At 38.0% G+C, this 19646-nt stretch overlaps 1 protein-coding gene across 4 annotated transcripts in view; it reads right to left on the bottom strand.

Annotated features, from left to right (window-relative positions):
- The window catches only part of LOC108973072, a 127414-nt gene that overhangs the window by 34095 nt on the left and 73673 nt on the right, over positions 1-19646 (bottom strand). For all 4 annotated transcript variants that reach the window (XM_018940089.1, XM_018940090.1, XM_018940092.1 and 1 more), the window contains one exon: positions 14895-16440. In XM_018940089.1, coding sequence (XP_018795634.1) covers positions 14895-16440 — 1546 coding nt within the window. The remainder of the gene's footprint in view (positions 1-14894; positions 16441-19646) is intronic.

Genomic DNA, 19646 nt, shown 5'->3' with positions numbered 1-19646 from the left:
AAAAGAAGACCTAGATAAAGGCATGTATCTAAAAGTACCAGCTTGTGATACTGAAGTTTTCAATGGATGTTATGACCAGTGGCCGTCCTTCCGGGACATGTTCACTGCCGTTTATATAAACCATCCTAAACTTTCACAAGCACAAAAGCTATACCATCTCAGGTATAAAACAAAAGGGGAAGCGGGCAGTATGGTCAAGCAATTCGCTGTAAATGACGAAAATTTTAAACTGGCTTGGGAAGCACTTGTCGAAAGGTACGAAAATGAAAGGGTTATGATAGGAAACCCAATAAAAACTTTATTGCATTTGCCAAAAATTCAACAAGAAACTAGCCAGGAATTTCAAAACTTATACTCGACAGTGACCAATTGTTTATCAGTGTTAAAAACACAAAATATMTCCACAGAATCGTGGGACCCTATGATAGTAACCATTTGCGCAGAAACACTGCCTGATGCTGCGTTACTAYGATGGGAACAATCTCTAGTGGAAAGAAAAATAATGCCCACCTGGAAACAGATGAAAACATTCCTCACTACTCAATACGAGATAGCTGAGCGAATAGACAAAACAACTATAAAGCCAAAAAGTCATCAAAATGACTCAAATAAAAACTTGTTCAAACCCCAAGTCAGTAATAACATACAATATAATAGACACGTTAATAAAAGTAACACATTCGTGTCAAATCAAAGTAATCAATGGCAATCATTGTGTGAACTCTGTAAGGGAGGTCATAAATTAAGATCTTGCGAGAGATTCAAAAAATTATCCGTTTCAGATAGAAACAATCTGGTCCGCCAGCACAAACTTTGCATAAACTGTCTGTCGAATTCTCATATGACAAAGGACTGTGAAAGCAAATTCAATTGTGTATACTGCCAACGAAGACACCACTCATTGCTTCATGTTACCAATTTTCAAAATGTGAAGAAAAATCAATTTCAAAAAACCACGGGGTTAGTCGCTACAACCACATCCAGTAATCCCGAAAGCTCAAATCCCGAAAAAAGGGAAGAAAAACCATGTTGCTCTAAAGCAGCAAAAATTCAAGCGCTTCATTCAGAAAATGAAAGCAGAATTCTTTTACCCACTGCAGTCATCACCATTGAACATAAAGGTGATTTATTCAAACTAAGAGCGTTAATAGATCAAGGCTCTCAAAGATCCTCTATGTCATCAAAGGTTCAAAATCGGCTAAAATTGCCAATAAAACATTCCAATTTTCAAATTTCGGGAATGGGCGGAAGAATTATTCAAAATTCAAATAAAATATGCCCAATCACCATAGTTTCTCCAAATACGGATATGCGAATAGATGCACAAGCCATCGTTCTACCGCAACTTACAAATTTGCTTCCAAGCTATGAAGTAAATTAAATACACTGGGAAAAATGCTCACATCTCAAATTAGCAGATCCCAACTGTCATACCCCATCACAAATCGACATATTATTAGGCAGGGACTTAATACCTCAAATAATTCTTGAAGGTATCGAGAATATCTCCAATAAATTGTTAGGACAAAATACAATATTTGGGCGGATTATAAGTGGCCAAGTCTCTGAAAAAATAAATTCTTTCACAACATAAGTGGAAGACATCACAAACGAATACTTAAAAAATTCTGGGAGGTAGAAGAAGTACCCCAGATTACCCAACTTTCAGAAGAAGACCAGGCATGCGAAGCCTATTACCAGTCCACAACAACGAGAAACGAACATGGTCGTTATGTTGTGCGACTGCCATTCAAATCCACCTTTCCAGATACTATAGCCCTAGGCCATTCTAGAATCTCAGCAGTACAGCAATTTCTAAGCCTGGAAAAAAGCCTCATAAAGAAAAGTGAGCTTAAATCGGCATACGATAATGTGATGGACGAATATCTTGAACTCAATCATATGGAAGAAACTCTACCATATGAAAAAATAGCCAAAAGTAGATATTTATCTTTTTACCTTCCACATCATGGGGTAATAAGACCAGATAAAATCACAACGAAAATACGAGTGGTGTTCAATGCCTCAAAGTRTACAAGCTCAGGCAAATCACTRAATGATGTATTATACACAGGGCCAACATTACAACCDGATCTCATGTTGCTAATACTMAATTGGCGCATGTTTAAATACGTTTTTAACGGGGATGTTGAGAAAATGTATAGGCAAATTCTGGTGCATGAAGATGACCAAGATTTCCAACGCATAGTCTTCCGCAATTCAATTAATAGTCCAATTAGCGACTACAAACTCAAAACTGTTACCTTTGGAATCAACTTCGCACCCTATTTAGCCATTAGGACATTACATGAAGTTGCAAAAACCTGTGAAACAAATTTACCTTTAGCAACTTCTGTGTTGCGAACTCAAACAAATGGATGACATTTTATCAGGTAGCCACAGTATACCATTAGCGTGCGAATCATTATCTCAAGTGATCAAAGCACTAAATTCAGCAGGTTTTCCCTTAAAGAAAATTACATCAAATCATCCTGAAATAATCAAAGATATAAAAAAGGAAGAATTATTAGATACAAATTTCCTCAAATTTGAAAAAGCTAGTACAACCAAAACACTAGGGATTCAATGGAATGYGATAACAGATCAATTCTCATATACAATTGAGTCAATATCTGCAMTGTCCGCCATTACAAAACGCCAAATACTTTCCTCGGTGGCAAAACTTTTCGACCCCGCAGGATGGCTTTCACCAATAATGATTCAAGCAAAAATCCCCATTCAAGAATTTTGGGAAGATGGCACTGAATGGGATGAACAGGTAAAACCTGTAAGTTGAACAAAATGGGTACAATTTGCTAACAATTTGCATACTATATCAGAAATTCGGATCCCTCGATGGGTAAATTTCACCCCTAACATTAACACAGAATTACACGGTTTCTGTGATGCCTCTGAAAAGGCTTATTGCGCAACAGTCTACATAAGCACTCAGTATGATAGCAAAATAAGTTCACATCTTTTGGTAGCCAAAGCCAAAGTTGCACCTTTGAAGACACTAAGCCTGCCACGGCTTGAACTAAATGGTGCTCTTCTGTTAGCAAAATTAATTTCAATAGTTCAAACCCATCTCAAATTAAACGATCACAAATGTATCTCTGATCAGACTCAGAAATAGTTCTAGCATGGTTGGAAAAACCACCCTATACTTGGAAGACATATGTATCGAATTGCATATCTCAAATCTTAGACTTAGTTGGCTCAGCAAAATGGCAACATGTTGCAAGTGCAGATAACCCAGCGGATCTTGGGACAAGAGGTTGCAAACCACTTCACCTCACCAGCACTACACTCTGGTGGAACGGTCCTACATGGCTAACAGAATCCCAAGAATTCTGGCCAAAGTCTCCTGCTCGGAATATCATACCCCCGGAAAGTCGGAAAATAGAAAATTTTCATATCACTCCAGAAGAGGATGATATTCTCCACAGATTTTCATCATTTCCGCGAGCACTAAGGGTGGTCGCTTATATGCACAAATTCATCCATAAACTTAAACAAAGAGTGAAAAGAATATCAAACGATTCTTACATACAACTAACATATTCCGACTTGCAACATGCCAAGGTCAGTCTCATCTTGTATACACAAACCCGCTATTTCAGCAAAGAATAAAAAAAGAAAAGCGACCTCTCGAAAAGGGAAGCTCACTCACGACATCCCATCATTATCCCAGAGAAATCCCGCTTTACTTACTTATTTCTAATATATCTCCATCAGCGTACACTGCATGGTGAGCATCGCTTGATGCAACAAATGGTCCGTCAAGAGTTCTATATACCGCGACTAAAGCCACAAATTAAAAGAACCATTTTCATGTGTAAACAGTGTACTATGTACAAGCACAAGATGCATRCGCAGATCATGGCAGCCCTACCACCTGAGCGCTGCAACTATGCTTTACCTTTTTCCATCACTGGGGTTGATTTTGCTGGACCTTTCCAGATAAAGGCCTCGATGCTAAGGTCTTCCTCATTTAGAAAAGGGTATGTGGCTGTCTTTGTATGTTTTACGACAAAGGCAGTACACCTCGAGCTATGTTCGGATCTGACTACTGCGGCTTTTCTTGCAGCATTTGCCCGCTTTGTCGGACGACGCGGATTTCCTTTAAAAATTATGAGCGACAATGGAAAGAACTTTGTCGGAGCTCAAAGAGCCACGGAAAAGGAGTTTTTACAATTCATGAAAGAAGTCAAAAAATATGCACCCCAAGGCATCGATTGGCAATTCATACCCCCATGTTCTCCTCACATGGGCGGACTCTGGGAATCAGCAGTAAAGAGCTTTAAGTCCCATTTAAAGAAAACGGTTGCTAACCATAAATTCAATTACGAGGAGTTTACTACATTACTCGCTCATATCGAAGCCGTACTAAACTCTAGACCTATCTCACCATTCTCGCAAGATCCCTCCGACTTCACAGCCTTAACCCCAGGGCATTTTCTCAAAGGAGAACCCATTCCTTATACAAGACGATTGTCTCACTCCTACGGAATGGCGACTCGGCCGCATAAAACAACTTCATTATGGGACCGACGGTCATGTTCGAATAGTTGATCTCCGCACTCAAACCGGAACGCTAAGCAGACCGCTCGTCAAATTATGCTTTCTACCAACCGCCGAAGATAAAGAAACGTAAAACCGAAACCGTTAATAAATCAATAAATCGATAAAACATATAAACCGCTTACCAAACCGAAATTTCGAATAACATAAACGAAACAAAAGACTTAACATAAATGCCACAAATCGTGGCGCAAAAGTCCATATTATTGTAAATTTCACAATATATTACTAATATCATCATTTCTCTCAGAGAGTAATATGGACGTGAATATGGCATCATCGTCAACGCCAACCATGCAATCGGCAGTCTCCGCCCCTCGCTCTGCAGCTGCCCCAATAGCAGCACTCCGGACAAACACTGCACCGGCAGCGCCTCGAACAACGACAAGCTCCACCACGACATCGGCTCCGCGTCAAAGCACGACAGCATTACCCGCATTATCAGCGGATCTGCAAGGAATTCGTTGCCCCCTATGTCGCCGCCCGCATCGGCTATCGCACTKCGGCATCTTTAAAGGCATGCCGCCGATGCAACGTCAGCAGGTGGCACAGGCGCACGGGTATTGCCTGAATTGCCTGGCAACTTCCCACGCAACCCAGGAGTGTCCATCACATAATCGTTGCCAAATCTGTCTGCGGGCTCATCATACGCTGCTGCACCGCACTACCAGACGCGACTCCGGGCGACCACCGGCTCCTCGCACCAGCGGTCGGGCGTTCTCAAAGAACTTCTGTGACAGCATATCGCCGGCGTGGACCCTCTCGAGCAGAATCCCGTCCCAGGCGCCAAAACCGGCCAACATCAACACGGCGCCATCAACTTAGGCCGCAATACCGCCGGTCAACAGGTCTCAGCAGCGTTGTAGCTACGCTACAGCAACTACAGCGGCTTCTAGGCTAAATACTCGCCTATGGGGGACGGGATGGCTAAATGAGTAGCGACGTCGCATCACATTCACATCAATTCACCACACCGAATTCAATATTCAAATCATCACACGAGACAACACCACACATTAACACACATGTCGCGCCCCTTTTGTCGATACATCCCGGTTCCCTTTCGCTAACCGCCTTTATATATATTTAAAAGTTTTCAATTCAATGTATATTAAAGACATTTCATAATAACTTTCACCATTGTATATATACAGTAGTATATACATATATAAGTATGTAATATAATTATATAATATTTAACGTTTTTAAAACTGTTTAAATTTTTAATATTACAAATAAAAGGTTTATAACGATTTTCGGAATTGGTGAATTTTTGGTTTTTTTTTTTTTGTGTGAGTGACCTACAAGGTGAGTTTATTGTACAAGTTTGCTTTGCTATCACCTCGTACCTATCCATTCGCCATACCAGTTGCTTTTGCATATTTTCATTTGCTTATTCTGCTCACCGACATACAATGTTATACATTTACGCACACAAACGTAAATTTGTATGTATGTCAGTTGCTTTCGCTCGCCGGTAACTTATGCCAGTTGCTATGATCGTTGGTGTAACTTTTTTTCCGATTTGTATTGCTCACCGGCACATTTTGTGCGAGTTGCTTTTGTTTTTCAATTATTTATTGTCGCTGCAATAAAAATTGTCTCAGTGAGCTCGCCGACTTACAATTATGTATGTCAGCTGTTTCGGTCTCTGACCATTGGTGTATTACACCAATTTTCGTGCTCTTCATGCTCGCCGGCATATTTCATATATGCCAGTTGCTATTCTTTGCCATTTGTGCTTTTGGTTTTTTTTTTCCATTTAGCCCGCCGACACACACTTTTGTATGCTGCTTTGTTTTTTTTTTTACATATGTACGTCAGTTGCTTCGGSCTTCGGCACATCCCATGCYAGCTTCGATTTACCTATTTCCTCTTTTTCTTTTCTTTTAGATTTTCACAAATTTACATCGTCGGCACTGTAACAACTCACCTTTACCACCAGTAATAAGACAAATACAGTATTTAATTTAATTCGACTTTATTTCATCATACTTCAGTTTCGTAGAACCTTTTACTTAACCGAACCAAAACAGACCTCCCCAACCGAGCCATTTTCATTCCTCTCCGAATCTCCACGTGCTGCCAGATCTCCACAAAGAGTATTGTCAACGCATCATCAATTTCTTTTTTGTTTTTTKCCTTTGCAGAAATCTTCATAGTACATATCCCGACAGTTATTTTTGAGATTGGCGCAGAACAGGTTATATTTAAATCTCTTAACTGAAAACCGAAGTAAAAATATTATGTTCTACCGTATTGTACATTTGTTTCCGTAACTTCGTGCTGTGCATTTGGATTTTCCGTTGGTATAATTGCTACTTTTTGCATGGTCGCTGCTCCTGGAAGTTCAACTGTTGGACGCCGCTTCTGCATTTTACATGAGTTTCACTTATTGCTTCGAAAAATCGCACATTTCACTTTGTTTTCTATGCACAAACAAAGACAAACTTAATACAACAACAACAACTAACTTGAATACAATAGCGACGATTACGAGAACTGCTTCCACATATCGCAATCCAATAACGAAATCCGATAAGGACGAACTACTCGCCTTTAGCCAAGAAACGTCTAAGAGTACTACCGTATATCGGTAGTTACAGGAGCGGAAACCGCTAAATTAAGAGTGGCAGCCTCCACCGCCAAAGCTGACATGAGCACCAACCAAAGTACACTGGCAGCTAAAGAAGACAGTCAGCGCAAAAAACGCAAAAAATCCCAAAATCAAGTGAAGAAAAACCGGTACCAGAGGGCAGTAAGATTACCAAAGATCAGGTAATCGGTATCTCAGTTGATGATGAAGCAATAAAGCGCCTCAAACAGATAGTGAAATATTAGGAAAGCTTCCTAAAAAGGAAGCAATCCGAACATCAAGATGATAGCAACCACCCTAGCTATTCTCAAAAAAAGAATCGCTCTATCACCGAACAGCAAGGAACACTGCCCAAACAAACTGGGCAGACTGAAAGGGAACAAAGCAGCTCAACAACGGCAAGGCATTAATGCGATGTAGCCAGAGATATCCTATAAGTAGCCATTACAGACAGCAATTCCTCCTCAGCAAGATCAGTACAGGAACGCTGCTGGGTGGAAATCGACGTAAGATTGTCGAGTATGGTGCAAAGCTATGTACTCGATAATCCTTCGGGTCCTCTCCCGTAATTTAACTCCTCTGAAACTCTTAGGGATTACAAGGTCATCAATTGCGTGGACCAGGCCGCGCTAGGTTCCCTAACGGGTAGCGTTGCTAAAAAAAGCAACTGAGGCTTATACCCGTCAAGGATATCCCGTAGAGACCAGTAAAACCAAACTATACCTGATATAGATGAGTGGCAGATGATTAAGGAGGAGAAACCTAACAAAGCAAGTAGACCAATTCTGGTGGCCATTTGCGATGAGTCCATAGAGGCAAAATCAGCTTCGGCATTCGCAAGGTCAGGTTGATAATCTTCCAAGGTGACAAAGCGGCTGACGAAGACAACGTGGAAAAGGTCGACGACACCAGCCAGCTCATAATTAATATGGACATCAAAGAAACCCAAGATGTATAATAACTTAAAATGTGTACAGAGTAACTTTTAAGACTCGAACTGTGCTCCAGAGGGGCATTGACACCAGCCATATACAGGAGCCCTGGGTTAATGAAGACGCCATTAAAGTGCTAAACAGCAGTAATTGTGAAGTATAAATGCATTCCAAATTATATCACAGCAGATATCACGGTGGTATAGGTGGAACAAAAGGAAAATCACTTCTTCTCAGCCTACATAGTCTATGACGTGGACGTACCACTGTCACCACTTATAAGACTAGTAGAGTACAACAAAAAGGAAGATGTCCTAATAGGGTGTGATGAAAACGCAAGACACACCGTGTGGGGTAGCATCAGTGTAAATACCAGAGGTTATTCACTCTTACAATATATTTTAAATAACAATTTAAGTATATGTAACTATGTAACCTCCGAGTTGGGAGAAAGTCCTTGATCTCACGCTATAGACAGACTCGTTGTGGATAATTGGTGCGTGTCCGATGAGTCGGATCACTCCTGGATGCTCTTCAGCATTCGCAGGAAATTCAGTTCTTCTCTCAAATAACGAAACATCATGGGAAAAGTTTATTATAATAGCAAAAAAATGCTTTAAAAATGAGGCAATAAGAGTACCAGTAATCCTCAAGAACTCGACAGAGAAGTAGAGAAGTTAGAAAAAATCTTAGCAACAACTTTCAATAAATTCCCTCCGCTTACAGTTCTGAAAAGTAAAAGTCTCCTCCTTGGTGAAACTGTGAGTTTAAGAATTTGAGAACACGACTAAGGAAGGCTTTCAATGAGAGTTTAAGGACCGCAATCTGGCAACGATACAAAAATATCATGCAAAAATACAAAAAGCAGCCCAGACAGCTAAAACTGACTCATGGCCATTTTTCTGCACATCGAGAGAAGGTTGCAGAAAGTCCGCAAGTCTGAGTAAAATGCTATCCAAAGAATATACCAATACTGCCTACATTAAGGTGGAAGGAAATGCTTGGACCTCCTCTGCAAGGAGGACCTCCTCTCTCGAGGTACTTATTAAAACGCATTTCCCTGGGAGTCAACAAGCGCCTATAACGAAGGTTCAACCAGAACCACCGGCTGACGCAGCTGATTACCTAGGCCAAAAGTAAAATCAAATATGCCATAAATAGTTTCTCACCATTTAAAACGGAAGGTCCAGACGGGATTATGCCCATAATGTTGTAAAAGCTGGAAGAACCAATAGTTCTAAGGTTTAAGAAGCAATCAAACCAAAGCAAGCATTCAACTGTCTACAACCCAAGAAGTTTGAAAAGAATTAGAGAGGCGCTCCTACCAAAACCAGGCAAGAACACACAATAATGCCAAGAATTTTAGATATAATCTAATATAATCATGTAGAATATATACGGTTGTCATAAGACCAATACTTACATTTGGAGTTCTGGCATGGTAGCCTGTTCTAAAGAAACAATACAACATCAGGGAATTAAATGGAATACAAGGAGCAACATGTGCAGGTGTTATTGGGGCAATCAAGTCATGTCCGACTGACGCGCTTAATTTGGTCTTGTATCAACTACCCATAGACATCTTTATTCACAAAATAGCAGCATGTTCTGCATAAATAAAGAAGGATAAAAGAATTGGGTGGTTGGAATCAGCACAACTATGGACATAGTGATATCCTAAACTAACTCAGCGTTAATAAATCAGACTACATTCTCCCAACGCTGGATTTCAATAGATACTTCCAGTTGAGGATACCTTCTAGACAGGAATGGAGAAGGGGGATAATAGGGAAGGAAGATACCAACTCAGCCTATACCGATACGTCCAAACTGGACTGCGGAGTAGACACAAGATTATTTTCCTATGATCTGGGCATTTCTCTCTCTATCCGTCTACCGAACTCGGCAAGCATCTTCCGAGCGGAAGTACTAGGCATAGAGAAACTACGAGAGGATACATAAAGCAGCAACATACACAGATAGAAAGGCGGCGTTCCTGACCTCGTCGTCGCCCATGACAAATTCTAGCATAGTCTTTAATTGCAAGAAAGCACTGAGCTCACTAAAAGACAAGAGCCACCTAGACTTGATCTGAGCTCGCAGCCACAGAAACATTTTTGGCAACGAAAAGGCAGACGAGTTGGTAAAGGTAGGAGCTTTCGTACACGAATCCGAGGCTGACTTAATACCAAGTCCGATAGAATCGATGAAAGGAGAGATCAATATATAATTTCATCAAATAATAGATTAAAAAACATTGCATTTTGTTATGTATAACTAAACAGTTGTAGCCAAGAACAAAACTTCAAAATGGGTTGAAAGAGAATTGAAAAGTGATAGTAAATATAAAAAGTCTACGTCTAGTGCATCAAAATTGCACAGTCAGTGCTAATTTAGCCAAGATGGCTGCACTCCTACATAACTACCTAAAAATTTGTAAAATCGGGTAAAAATTTCTCCTAGCCCCCATATACAAGTATGTTATCTAATATAAATAATTCMGAACTTTCAGTTCACTTTTCCGCTTCTATCGGTCAATATGTAAGAATCCCTAATGAAATTCTGAAATAATGGATGAATTCTCGGTGATACTCTCGCATTCAACTCACTCACAGTTTTGTCAACATCTGATGAGTATGTAATATTCGGTTTCACGAGAACTTAGCCCTTCCTCACTTGTTTTGGTATAGGACCAGTAAGAGGTGCTACCTATTACTTATATGGATAGACGAATTTAAAAAGAATTGTATTGGGCCACATATTTGTCTTAAAGTCATCTGAGATACTGAGCTCCACCGATTTTGACCGTTTTGACAAAGACAGAGAACGAAATGATGATCGTTTATGTATATATATGGCTCCATATCTATTAAAGTTAGCTTTAAGGGGTCAGTAGAGAATTTTTTTTTCCTGCATTTTCAGTTCCTTTATACCTTATAATTAATGTAGAAGCCCACTTTACCGTTGGAAGGCTTCGAAAAAGACCTAGAAATAGTAATACCACTCGACGTCAAACGCGTTTTTCTCAAAACACACTTTTTTCAACTGGCGGACATGATTCCGGTCCACCTACACAACCGATTTGCTTCTTTTTTTATAAATGTTCACAAAACGAATGGCTATCGTCCCTACTAGATTCATAATTTTTGCTAATTTATTGACAATGTTATAACAAAATTTATGTAACAAAACATGGGTGAAAAATGAAAAAAAAGTTAATTAATTTTTATTTGTCAAAATTTTTTCATGATTCTAGTAGAGACGACCTTTCACGTACTTATTAAGAATAAATTGGGTTTTTGTGTTTCAGATGATCCAAACATGAGAAATCGTGTCCGCCAGTTAAAAAACGCGTCTCATTCACCCAGCCATTTCTCCGACAGATGTTATCAAAAAGATTCCAAAAAAATTGTTTATATACCTAATGATATGTGAACTTTTTCTACTATTGTAGAATAAAAATGTCTATGAAAAAAAAAATGACAGAAAAACAGGGCAGATTACCCTACTGACCCCTTAAGTGGTGCTAAGAACAAAGGTGAACAAAACCATTATTCTATATTTATCATATTCAAAGAGAATAAAAAATTAATTGTTGGAGTATTTAACATTATCAAGTAGAAACGTCTTCTAATTTCGTCTACTGTATATTCTTCGCATGAACATTCGTATAATGCCCTTAAAGTTGGTTTTCGCTATATTTTGTTCTTTCCAAATGCCATGAATTTTATGGTAGGAAACGGTTAAAAGATTATTTGGACACTAAATGCACATTATTGCAATTCGTCACAGGTATAATACAAGAACAATTTAGTAATTATTGGTAACTATAGGAAATACTTCTAAAACTTTTAATTGTAAAAGAGGTTTTTCCGAATTCACTTTCAAATTCCTCATCTACTCATAATTAGAGAAGATACTTCGAAGTTATATATATCTAATATATGAAATTCAAACTTATGGTTAACTTTACACCGTATACATAGAAGGTATATATAGTGTTTATTTCTGAAACATTGTGAATTTGGTCCACGAGAATTCCATATACTATACATAATCATTTTCTTTATTCCAGCAAATTTTTTCGAGTTGTCTTTATAAAATTGTTTGAAAACATGTTCTCGAGCATATTTAACGAAAGTACCTTAACCTCCTCGGAGCTCTTAAGCCTCAAAAGGGCTAACCTCTCATTACCAGTGGGACTCTTAACAGGCCACTGTAATATTGGCTTACATGCGGTAAGAATGGGTATCTTACTAGAAGCTGACTGTAGAAGCTGTTTGGAAGAAGATGCGGTAGAAACAAGCCAGCACTTCCTGCTTGACTGTCCCGCGTTTGGGAAGTCAAGACTTAAACACTTGGGGGCGCATACCTTCGGACATCCCACCGAAATGGAGGGTGTTGAAGTTAAGCGTTTGTGTAACTATATATTGGCTACAAAGCGCTTCGCCAATCTGTAAGTTCGAACACGGGAGTTCTTTTCTATAGCATCACAAATGACTACATTATTAGTCTAAGTGTGATCTTTGATCAGCCATCACACCAAACCAAACAAACCTTAACCTCCTTACCATTTGAATTTAAAGCTTTTATGTCGGTCAACATGTTCGATATTTAAMTGAAATCTGAAGATTTATTTCTTTAACATACCTCAGTGAAGAAATTATATGTGTATATGAACTTAAAAAATTGTTTTCAGCATAACGAAGCTATTCAAGGTTGAATTTTTATAATACTACTTCTGCTTAGAAGTCATTTACATGATGTCTTATCATCTTTATTAATTAATTCCCATCTTGCGCCCTCGTCGCGCATCCTAGGAACGTGAAAAGCCCTTGCGAAAGATGCGGGCCGTTCTGTGTGGAGCGACTAAAATAGAGGAAGCCGATATGAGCAAAGATCAAAGATGCTCTTCATGAACGTTCGGAACCGCAGACGATGGTTTGAGGCGGATCGACTCTGCAGGGTCCTGAAATATGGCTGTCTTTTGTACTAGATTTCAGCACAAGACAATTTATCAATCTGCCTGGCTGTTTTTGGGTCGAAAAGTTTAAAACCAGATCGATGATATTATGATAGATGTACGGCATGTATACAGTCTCCTCTTTGATGTGCGTACGCTCCGAGGACCTAACAACGACTCTAACCATGATCTTGTTGTAGCGAAGATACGGAACCGCCGCTCTACACCAAATCACGTTAAGGTCTTGTTCAGCGTAGTGCGTGAAAAAGTTTTGTCAGTGTGACTTTCACCATGACCCAAATCTTGAAAAAGACTCTTGTAAGGAAGATCGACACACAACATTTCTTCGTGATTTTAAACTGGAAAGGAACTGCCTCTTTGCCGATTTGTCTAAACTGGGTATCYCCGCAAAGCTAATAGGGCTGAGTAAGCTGTCGTTGAGCAACACCAAAAGCTCTGTCAGGATCGAGAAGAGCCTCTTCGAGCCGTTCGATACTAAAAGAGGTTTCAGACAAGAAGACTGTCTATCATGTGACTGTTCCAATATATTGCTGGAGAAAATAATACGTGCTCCAGAGCTAAAAGGAAAAGTACAATATTCTATAATAGCTGGCGTATGCCAATGGTATTGATATAATTAACCTCAATAAACGCTTTTCTCAGTCTAGATTTGGAAGCAAGTTGAATAGGTCTGGTTGTAAACGAGGAGAAGAAAAAAAAAGTCGTAAATAATTTGGTCTATCTATCAATATTAACACCAACAGCAATATCAGCTTTTAAATCCAATGCAGAATCGCTCTGCCAACAGGTACCACTTTGAACTGAGTAGATAATTGAAAAGTAAAGTCCTTTCTCGACGAAGAAAGTTCCCCATTATTCCCGCGATGATATATAATGTGGAGGCAAGGACACTAACATCATCTGATGTGTTGRCATTAGGAGTGTTCGAGAGAAAGTTTTTTCATAACATTTACGTTTCTTTGCGCATTGGCAACGGCGAATAGCACAGACGATGGAACTATGAACTGTAAGAGATATGCGATAAAGTTCAACGAATCAATAGACAGTGGCTGCGTTGATTAGGTCATGTTGTTCGGATGGATGAGCACAGTCCAGCTCTCCACTCGGTTGGAGAGATGAGGTGAAAAAGGACCTGGCTACACTTGGTATATCGAACTGGCACTAAATAGCGAAAAGAAGAAACGACTTCCAGTGGTATACTGCCCACTTTTAAAAAAATTTAAAACCACATATGCCTCACTTTAATGTGAGTCGCTGTGCAAAATTTTAGTTCTTAATCCTAATTTACGACTGAGTTATGGCACTTTATAATTTTTCGATTAATGGAGTTTTGTGGGTGTGGCATTTCACTGAAAATTTCAACGACTAACAAATGGCGCAGAAATGTGCATTCACATAGCAATACTGCCTAAAAAACCCTTATTGTTCTATCAGTGATAGAAGCAAAATTGTGATCCAGGAAAACTAAGCTTTAAAATTTCAAAAGAATGCATTTTGAATAATACATTAATAGAAGAGTACATAGTACAAATGTATTATATTACTGAGAATTGCTTAAGCCAATATGTTTTTAATATGTGTCGAATGTAGGTTTTATACGTACAAAGAATTATGCAACCAATAAAGCTCAAGGTAACTAATGAAATACAAATTACCTTAATACTAATAAAATGTGTTTAGAAATAATTGTTTGGATAAATACTTGTTTTTATTATATGTTTTAAAATCCTATTAATCAAAATTTTCCCTATTTATGGGGAATGTTTGATATAATTGGCAAATAAATAAATATACATACCTTTACTGGTTTGCTTCCTGTATAGTTGTTAGAGTTAACCGTGGTCCCTTTTGGAATAAAAACTTTGGCAGGAGTATACAAGCTTTCGGTTCGTTTAGGAGTAATTGCGGACGGAATAATATCTTGACCTAATGTTCGCTGATACAAAAGAACATCTTCGAAAGGTTGATTTATTGACGGTATTTTTTCTATTGCATTTAGCATTTGATTTGACATATTAGTCATTACTTTATTAGTAACAGATTTCGATACATTGGCTGGATTATGTGAGCCCTCTCGTTGTCTAATTTCCTTATTAGGTGATGGCATATTTCGTGATTGTGAAGGCATTGATTGGTCAATCGAAGGTTGGCGTGAGCTAATGTGGCTAGCTGCTCGAGCATATCGATCGGTGGATGAGTCTCGACTTGGAGGCTTCTTATAGTGGTCAAAGTAATCAATAGATAACTGGTGACCAGTTTCACACAGTGGAGGTGGCCTTGTGGTTTTTCTTGCTTCTCCTAATATTTCTGTTTTTTGTGGTGACGTTCGATAAAATTGGGAAGGTTGATTGGACAATGGCTGCGTGAATGTTTGTGTAGAATTTTGCTGATGAGATTTTAGATGTTCACTATAATTTGCTGTTGAGTTATTTGGCAATAAGTTAGTTCTGCGCTCAGAGTTATTGTACATATAGTCATCCAGTCGATCTGAATTAGCGTACGAAATATAACTGTTGACAGAAGTATTGGTTAGATTTTGTCCAACTGCGATGTAATTTTTTCCCATTCTGTGGCTATATGGTGAAGTGCTTTTTTCTTCATTCAAATTGTCAACTTGCATCTCATTGTTTCTAATAAAATCACGTTGAATATTTTCTTGATACTGCTTCAATTGTTCTTTATTGCCTTTGATTTGTGAAGGATAAATATGAGCAAAAGAACTGTTACGGAATTGACTTGGTTGATTAACTAAATGGGCAAAATCCGTTTGTGGCGTTACATGCAGTTTTTGTGAGGGTACAGAATGAGACAAAATATCTGATTGCTGTCGAAGAGACGCATTGAGATCGGGTTCATTCAATTCTTTTAGTAAGAGTCCTCTTTTATTTGGTGATCTACTATTTTCATTATAAGGTAATGAAGAGCAGTTTCCCCTTAAATAGCCTAATTTAAAATGATTTCGAGAAAATAGTTTTTGAAATCTGTCTAAAACTGATGGCTTAAAATCAGGAGCAAATTCACGCGCCATACTAACAGCGATTTCACAATCAATGCGGGCTTTATCAGCTGCAATGTCGGCATTTTGCGCTCTGTCAGATGCAGTTGAAGTACGTGAAATGGCAATATCAGACCTTTGCATTGCCATTTTTAACGACCTTTGTGCCGAATTTACAGCTATGTTGATGCGATCTCGGAACTTACGTGATCGCGCAAGAAACAAGTGCTTCTTCTTTTGGCTTGTCATTAAAATATTATTCTTATATTTGCCTTCTTCAAATGAACCGTCTCGGAATGTAGTTACACCGTAGCCATGTTTCTTGTTATTATACCACTCTCCTTCGTATCTATTATTAATAAAAAAAATTATAACTGTAACGTCTTTACTGTATTTAGATATACATATATAGAGTAGCATAATAAAAATTTAAAAAGGGAGCTGCATTTCGAAGAAATGCAGATATAGTAACACGATATAAAATTACCAAGAAAAAAGGCATGCAAACTTTCATTAGGATACCTCACTAATATTTTGCATAAAATATAAAGTTGAACGGCTTTTTTAAATTCTTTATTAAGTAACTATATGGGGCTAACACTATAAGTATTACTAGAAAGAGATGCTCTCTTTGTTATATTAACTCACAAATTGTCCGATATCTACGATATAGTCAATCTGTAATACGAAATGTTTCGTACGAGTATGAGGTATAGAGGAAGTGTTGACCCCTTTTACCCCTTTTTGGCATAAGGGTAAGTTGCTATGTTTAAACTACACTCTTTCTTAAAAGTTTTATTCCTATACTTGATTTTTACACAGATTAAGATGGAATTAAAAATTGTGATTTAACAAAGGCGTTGTGTTTGTCCGATTCCACTCATTATGATATTAAGTACATATATGCACGGAATTTGTGTATAATTTTTAATTTCTCATATCATGTTTAGTTAGTGAGTTATCACACTTTTATTAGTCAACAAAAGCTCATCTCATTTCACATATTATCACTTTGAAAGTGTTGAAAATATTTTTCTTTTGAAAACTAAGTATGGTATGAAATGTACGTATGTTTTCAGTTTTTATATTTTATATTATGAAGAATTGTAATTGAAAACTTAGATGTATACAAAACTATATGTGCGTATTGAGCAATGGCATCATTGTTCAAATGAAAACAAACAAATATGGTCGATTTTTACTTTTGACAGATTTTGCTCGCTAAGGACGGCAACTGAGGATGGGAGTAGATAGGTCGTTTCAGCTGATTCGGGCCACGGGTTTACGGAATTCGCTTGTTTGCGCTCTTAATGTCAATTTTAATAGCATAGTTTTTAACGAGTTCAGGTTTTTCATTTACACCAGGCCATGTATCCCTTAGTTCCAAAAGGGACACAATACTTGTTTGTGATCTTGAATCCTTACATTTTCACTAGGCTAACACAAACGGTATAAAGTTGTGGCTAGCTAAAGTTCTACCGAATATAATCTCATAAATTGAGTGTTGTACTGTACACAGCCTTTGAGCAAAGAAAATTTATCTCTTAAATTCCGAGCCTCTATTGAAAATGTCAATTAGTCAAAGACAATGAAACAAAAATAAATAATAATAACCATAAAGTTATCCTAAATACACGACACAGAAAAACTCAGTTTCGAAGCGCCAAACACATCCAAAATAGTGATTTTCAAAATTATTTATTAATACTATTGAGATAGGCGTTTCCATATAATTAGTAAGATTACACTCGTTCAGAGAGACTAAAACGATGTCAATATACTAGAACTAAATATGTTATTGGAACCCAGTATTAAAAATTAATTTTCAGCGTATTAAGTAATTCCATGTATAGTCTTGTTTTGATTTAATTGCATAGAAAAAACGTGTGTTTTTATTTTTAAATTAATGTCGCACAATTTTTTTTGACCAAATCGGGATTATGACATCATGACATTGCAGCTAACTGCGACCGACATCATCAAAGATGCTCAATCAATTGTCATTTAACGGCGACAATACATATGCGTTATAATCGTTTATAAGAGAAGTGGAGTCAATACAAACTCTAGTGGAGAGCAACCTACTCTCCAAACATACATATAAGTTAGCAATATTAAACTGCGATAAACAGAATAATGCTGGATAAACAATATACCAATCATAATCCGGCACGCGCAGTATAAACTACAGCCACGAATTAATGCTGACCAACCATAATGCCAACCATTCACGAATCAACATCCGTCATAACGAGACACAAATAAATAAATCAATAGTGCTAGCATAAGTAATTTTTAAGTTATAAATAATTGATAATTGATATTGTAATTTAGTTTTTAGCAGAACAGTTAACAATAAAAGTAATCTTGACTAAAAATACAAATTGTTTTAGCCGTTTCACTATAACCGGCAATAATTTATATGAACGTATAATTCTCAATAAATTACAAGGTCCTTTTCTTCACATTTAACGCACGCTGGGTGCATCGCCAACGTGGGAGTGTGTGAAACGAGCGCTAATAAAAAAACTTTGGAGTGAAGGAGATATATGACGAGCTAGTATTTAAATGGGCACATAAAATGTTGAAAATAAAAAAAACATATGGCAACGCTTATGTATTGCTTGCACATAGAATTAAGTGCTTACACATTGTTTTTTCAGTCTAACATAGGTTATGGGCCCAGAGCCACGTGGTTTTTTTTTTTTAGACAAAAAGATTTCGCAAAGACACGTGCAGTTAAAGAATTGCTAAGAGACAAATGAGAGATCGGGGAACTAATCTATTATTTGATTTAAAACGACATATATAATTGCGATATAACTATAGTTAGTGAAAGTGAAAGACTTATTTTGTAAAGACAAAATTCAACATCAAGTAAAAATGAGTTCAGCGGCTCTGATGCAAATAGATAAGCTGGATGGCCATAACTACAACAGTTGGTGTACCCAAATGAAGAGCATCCTTATACACACGGAATTGTGGAAAATCGTCAGCGGAAAGTTCGTGCGAAATATAGCTGTGGCAGATAAGTGGGATGAGCTTGACGAGAAGGCTCTAGCTACCATTACACTTGGCGTAAAGACGTCGCAGCTTATGCATATAAGGAAATGCAAATCGTCGTTGGAGGCATGGAAAGCACTGGAGACTTTGTACAAAGCTACTGGTCCCGTACGTAAGGTGTCATTATATARAAAGCTGATCAACATGAAAATGGAGGAAAATGATGATATTTTGAAGTACCTGAATGATTTTAGCAACGTAGCAGACAAGCTCGCTGAGATGRATATAGCATTACCTGATGAGGTGTTGGTAATTATGTTATTGTCAAATTTGCCYAAAAGTTTTGATAATTTCGTAGTAGCTATGGAAAYTAGAGACAATTTACCATCATTCAGTTTTKTGAACTCTAAAATCATAGAAGAAGGTGAACGTAAGCGAGGCGAATCAGGCGAGTCAAGCGGTATCCATGTATATGCACAGGTGAATGCAAGCAGAAACAACAACAACAGCAAAGGCAACAGAGAGTTGAAATGTTATGCATGTGGGCGACCA

Source organism: Bactrocera latifrons, unplaced genomic scaffold, assembly GCF_001853355.1.
Source record: "Bactrocera latifrons isolate USDA-ARS-PBARC rearing strain unplaced genomic scaffold, ASM185335v1 scaffold_452, whole genome shotgun sequence".
Classification (NCBI taxonomy): Eukaryota; Metazoa; Arthropoda; class Insecta; order Diptera; family Tephritidae; genus Bactrocera; species Bactrocera latifrons.
Note: the sequence above shows the minus strand (reverse complement) of the source record. Positions and strands in the feature narration are given on the sequence as shown.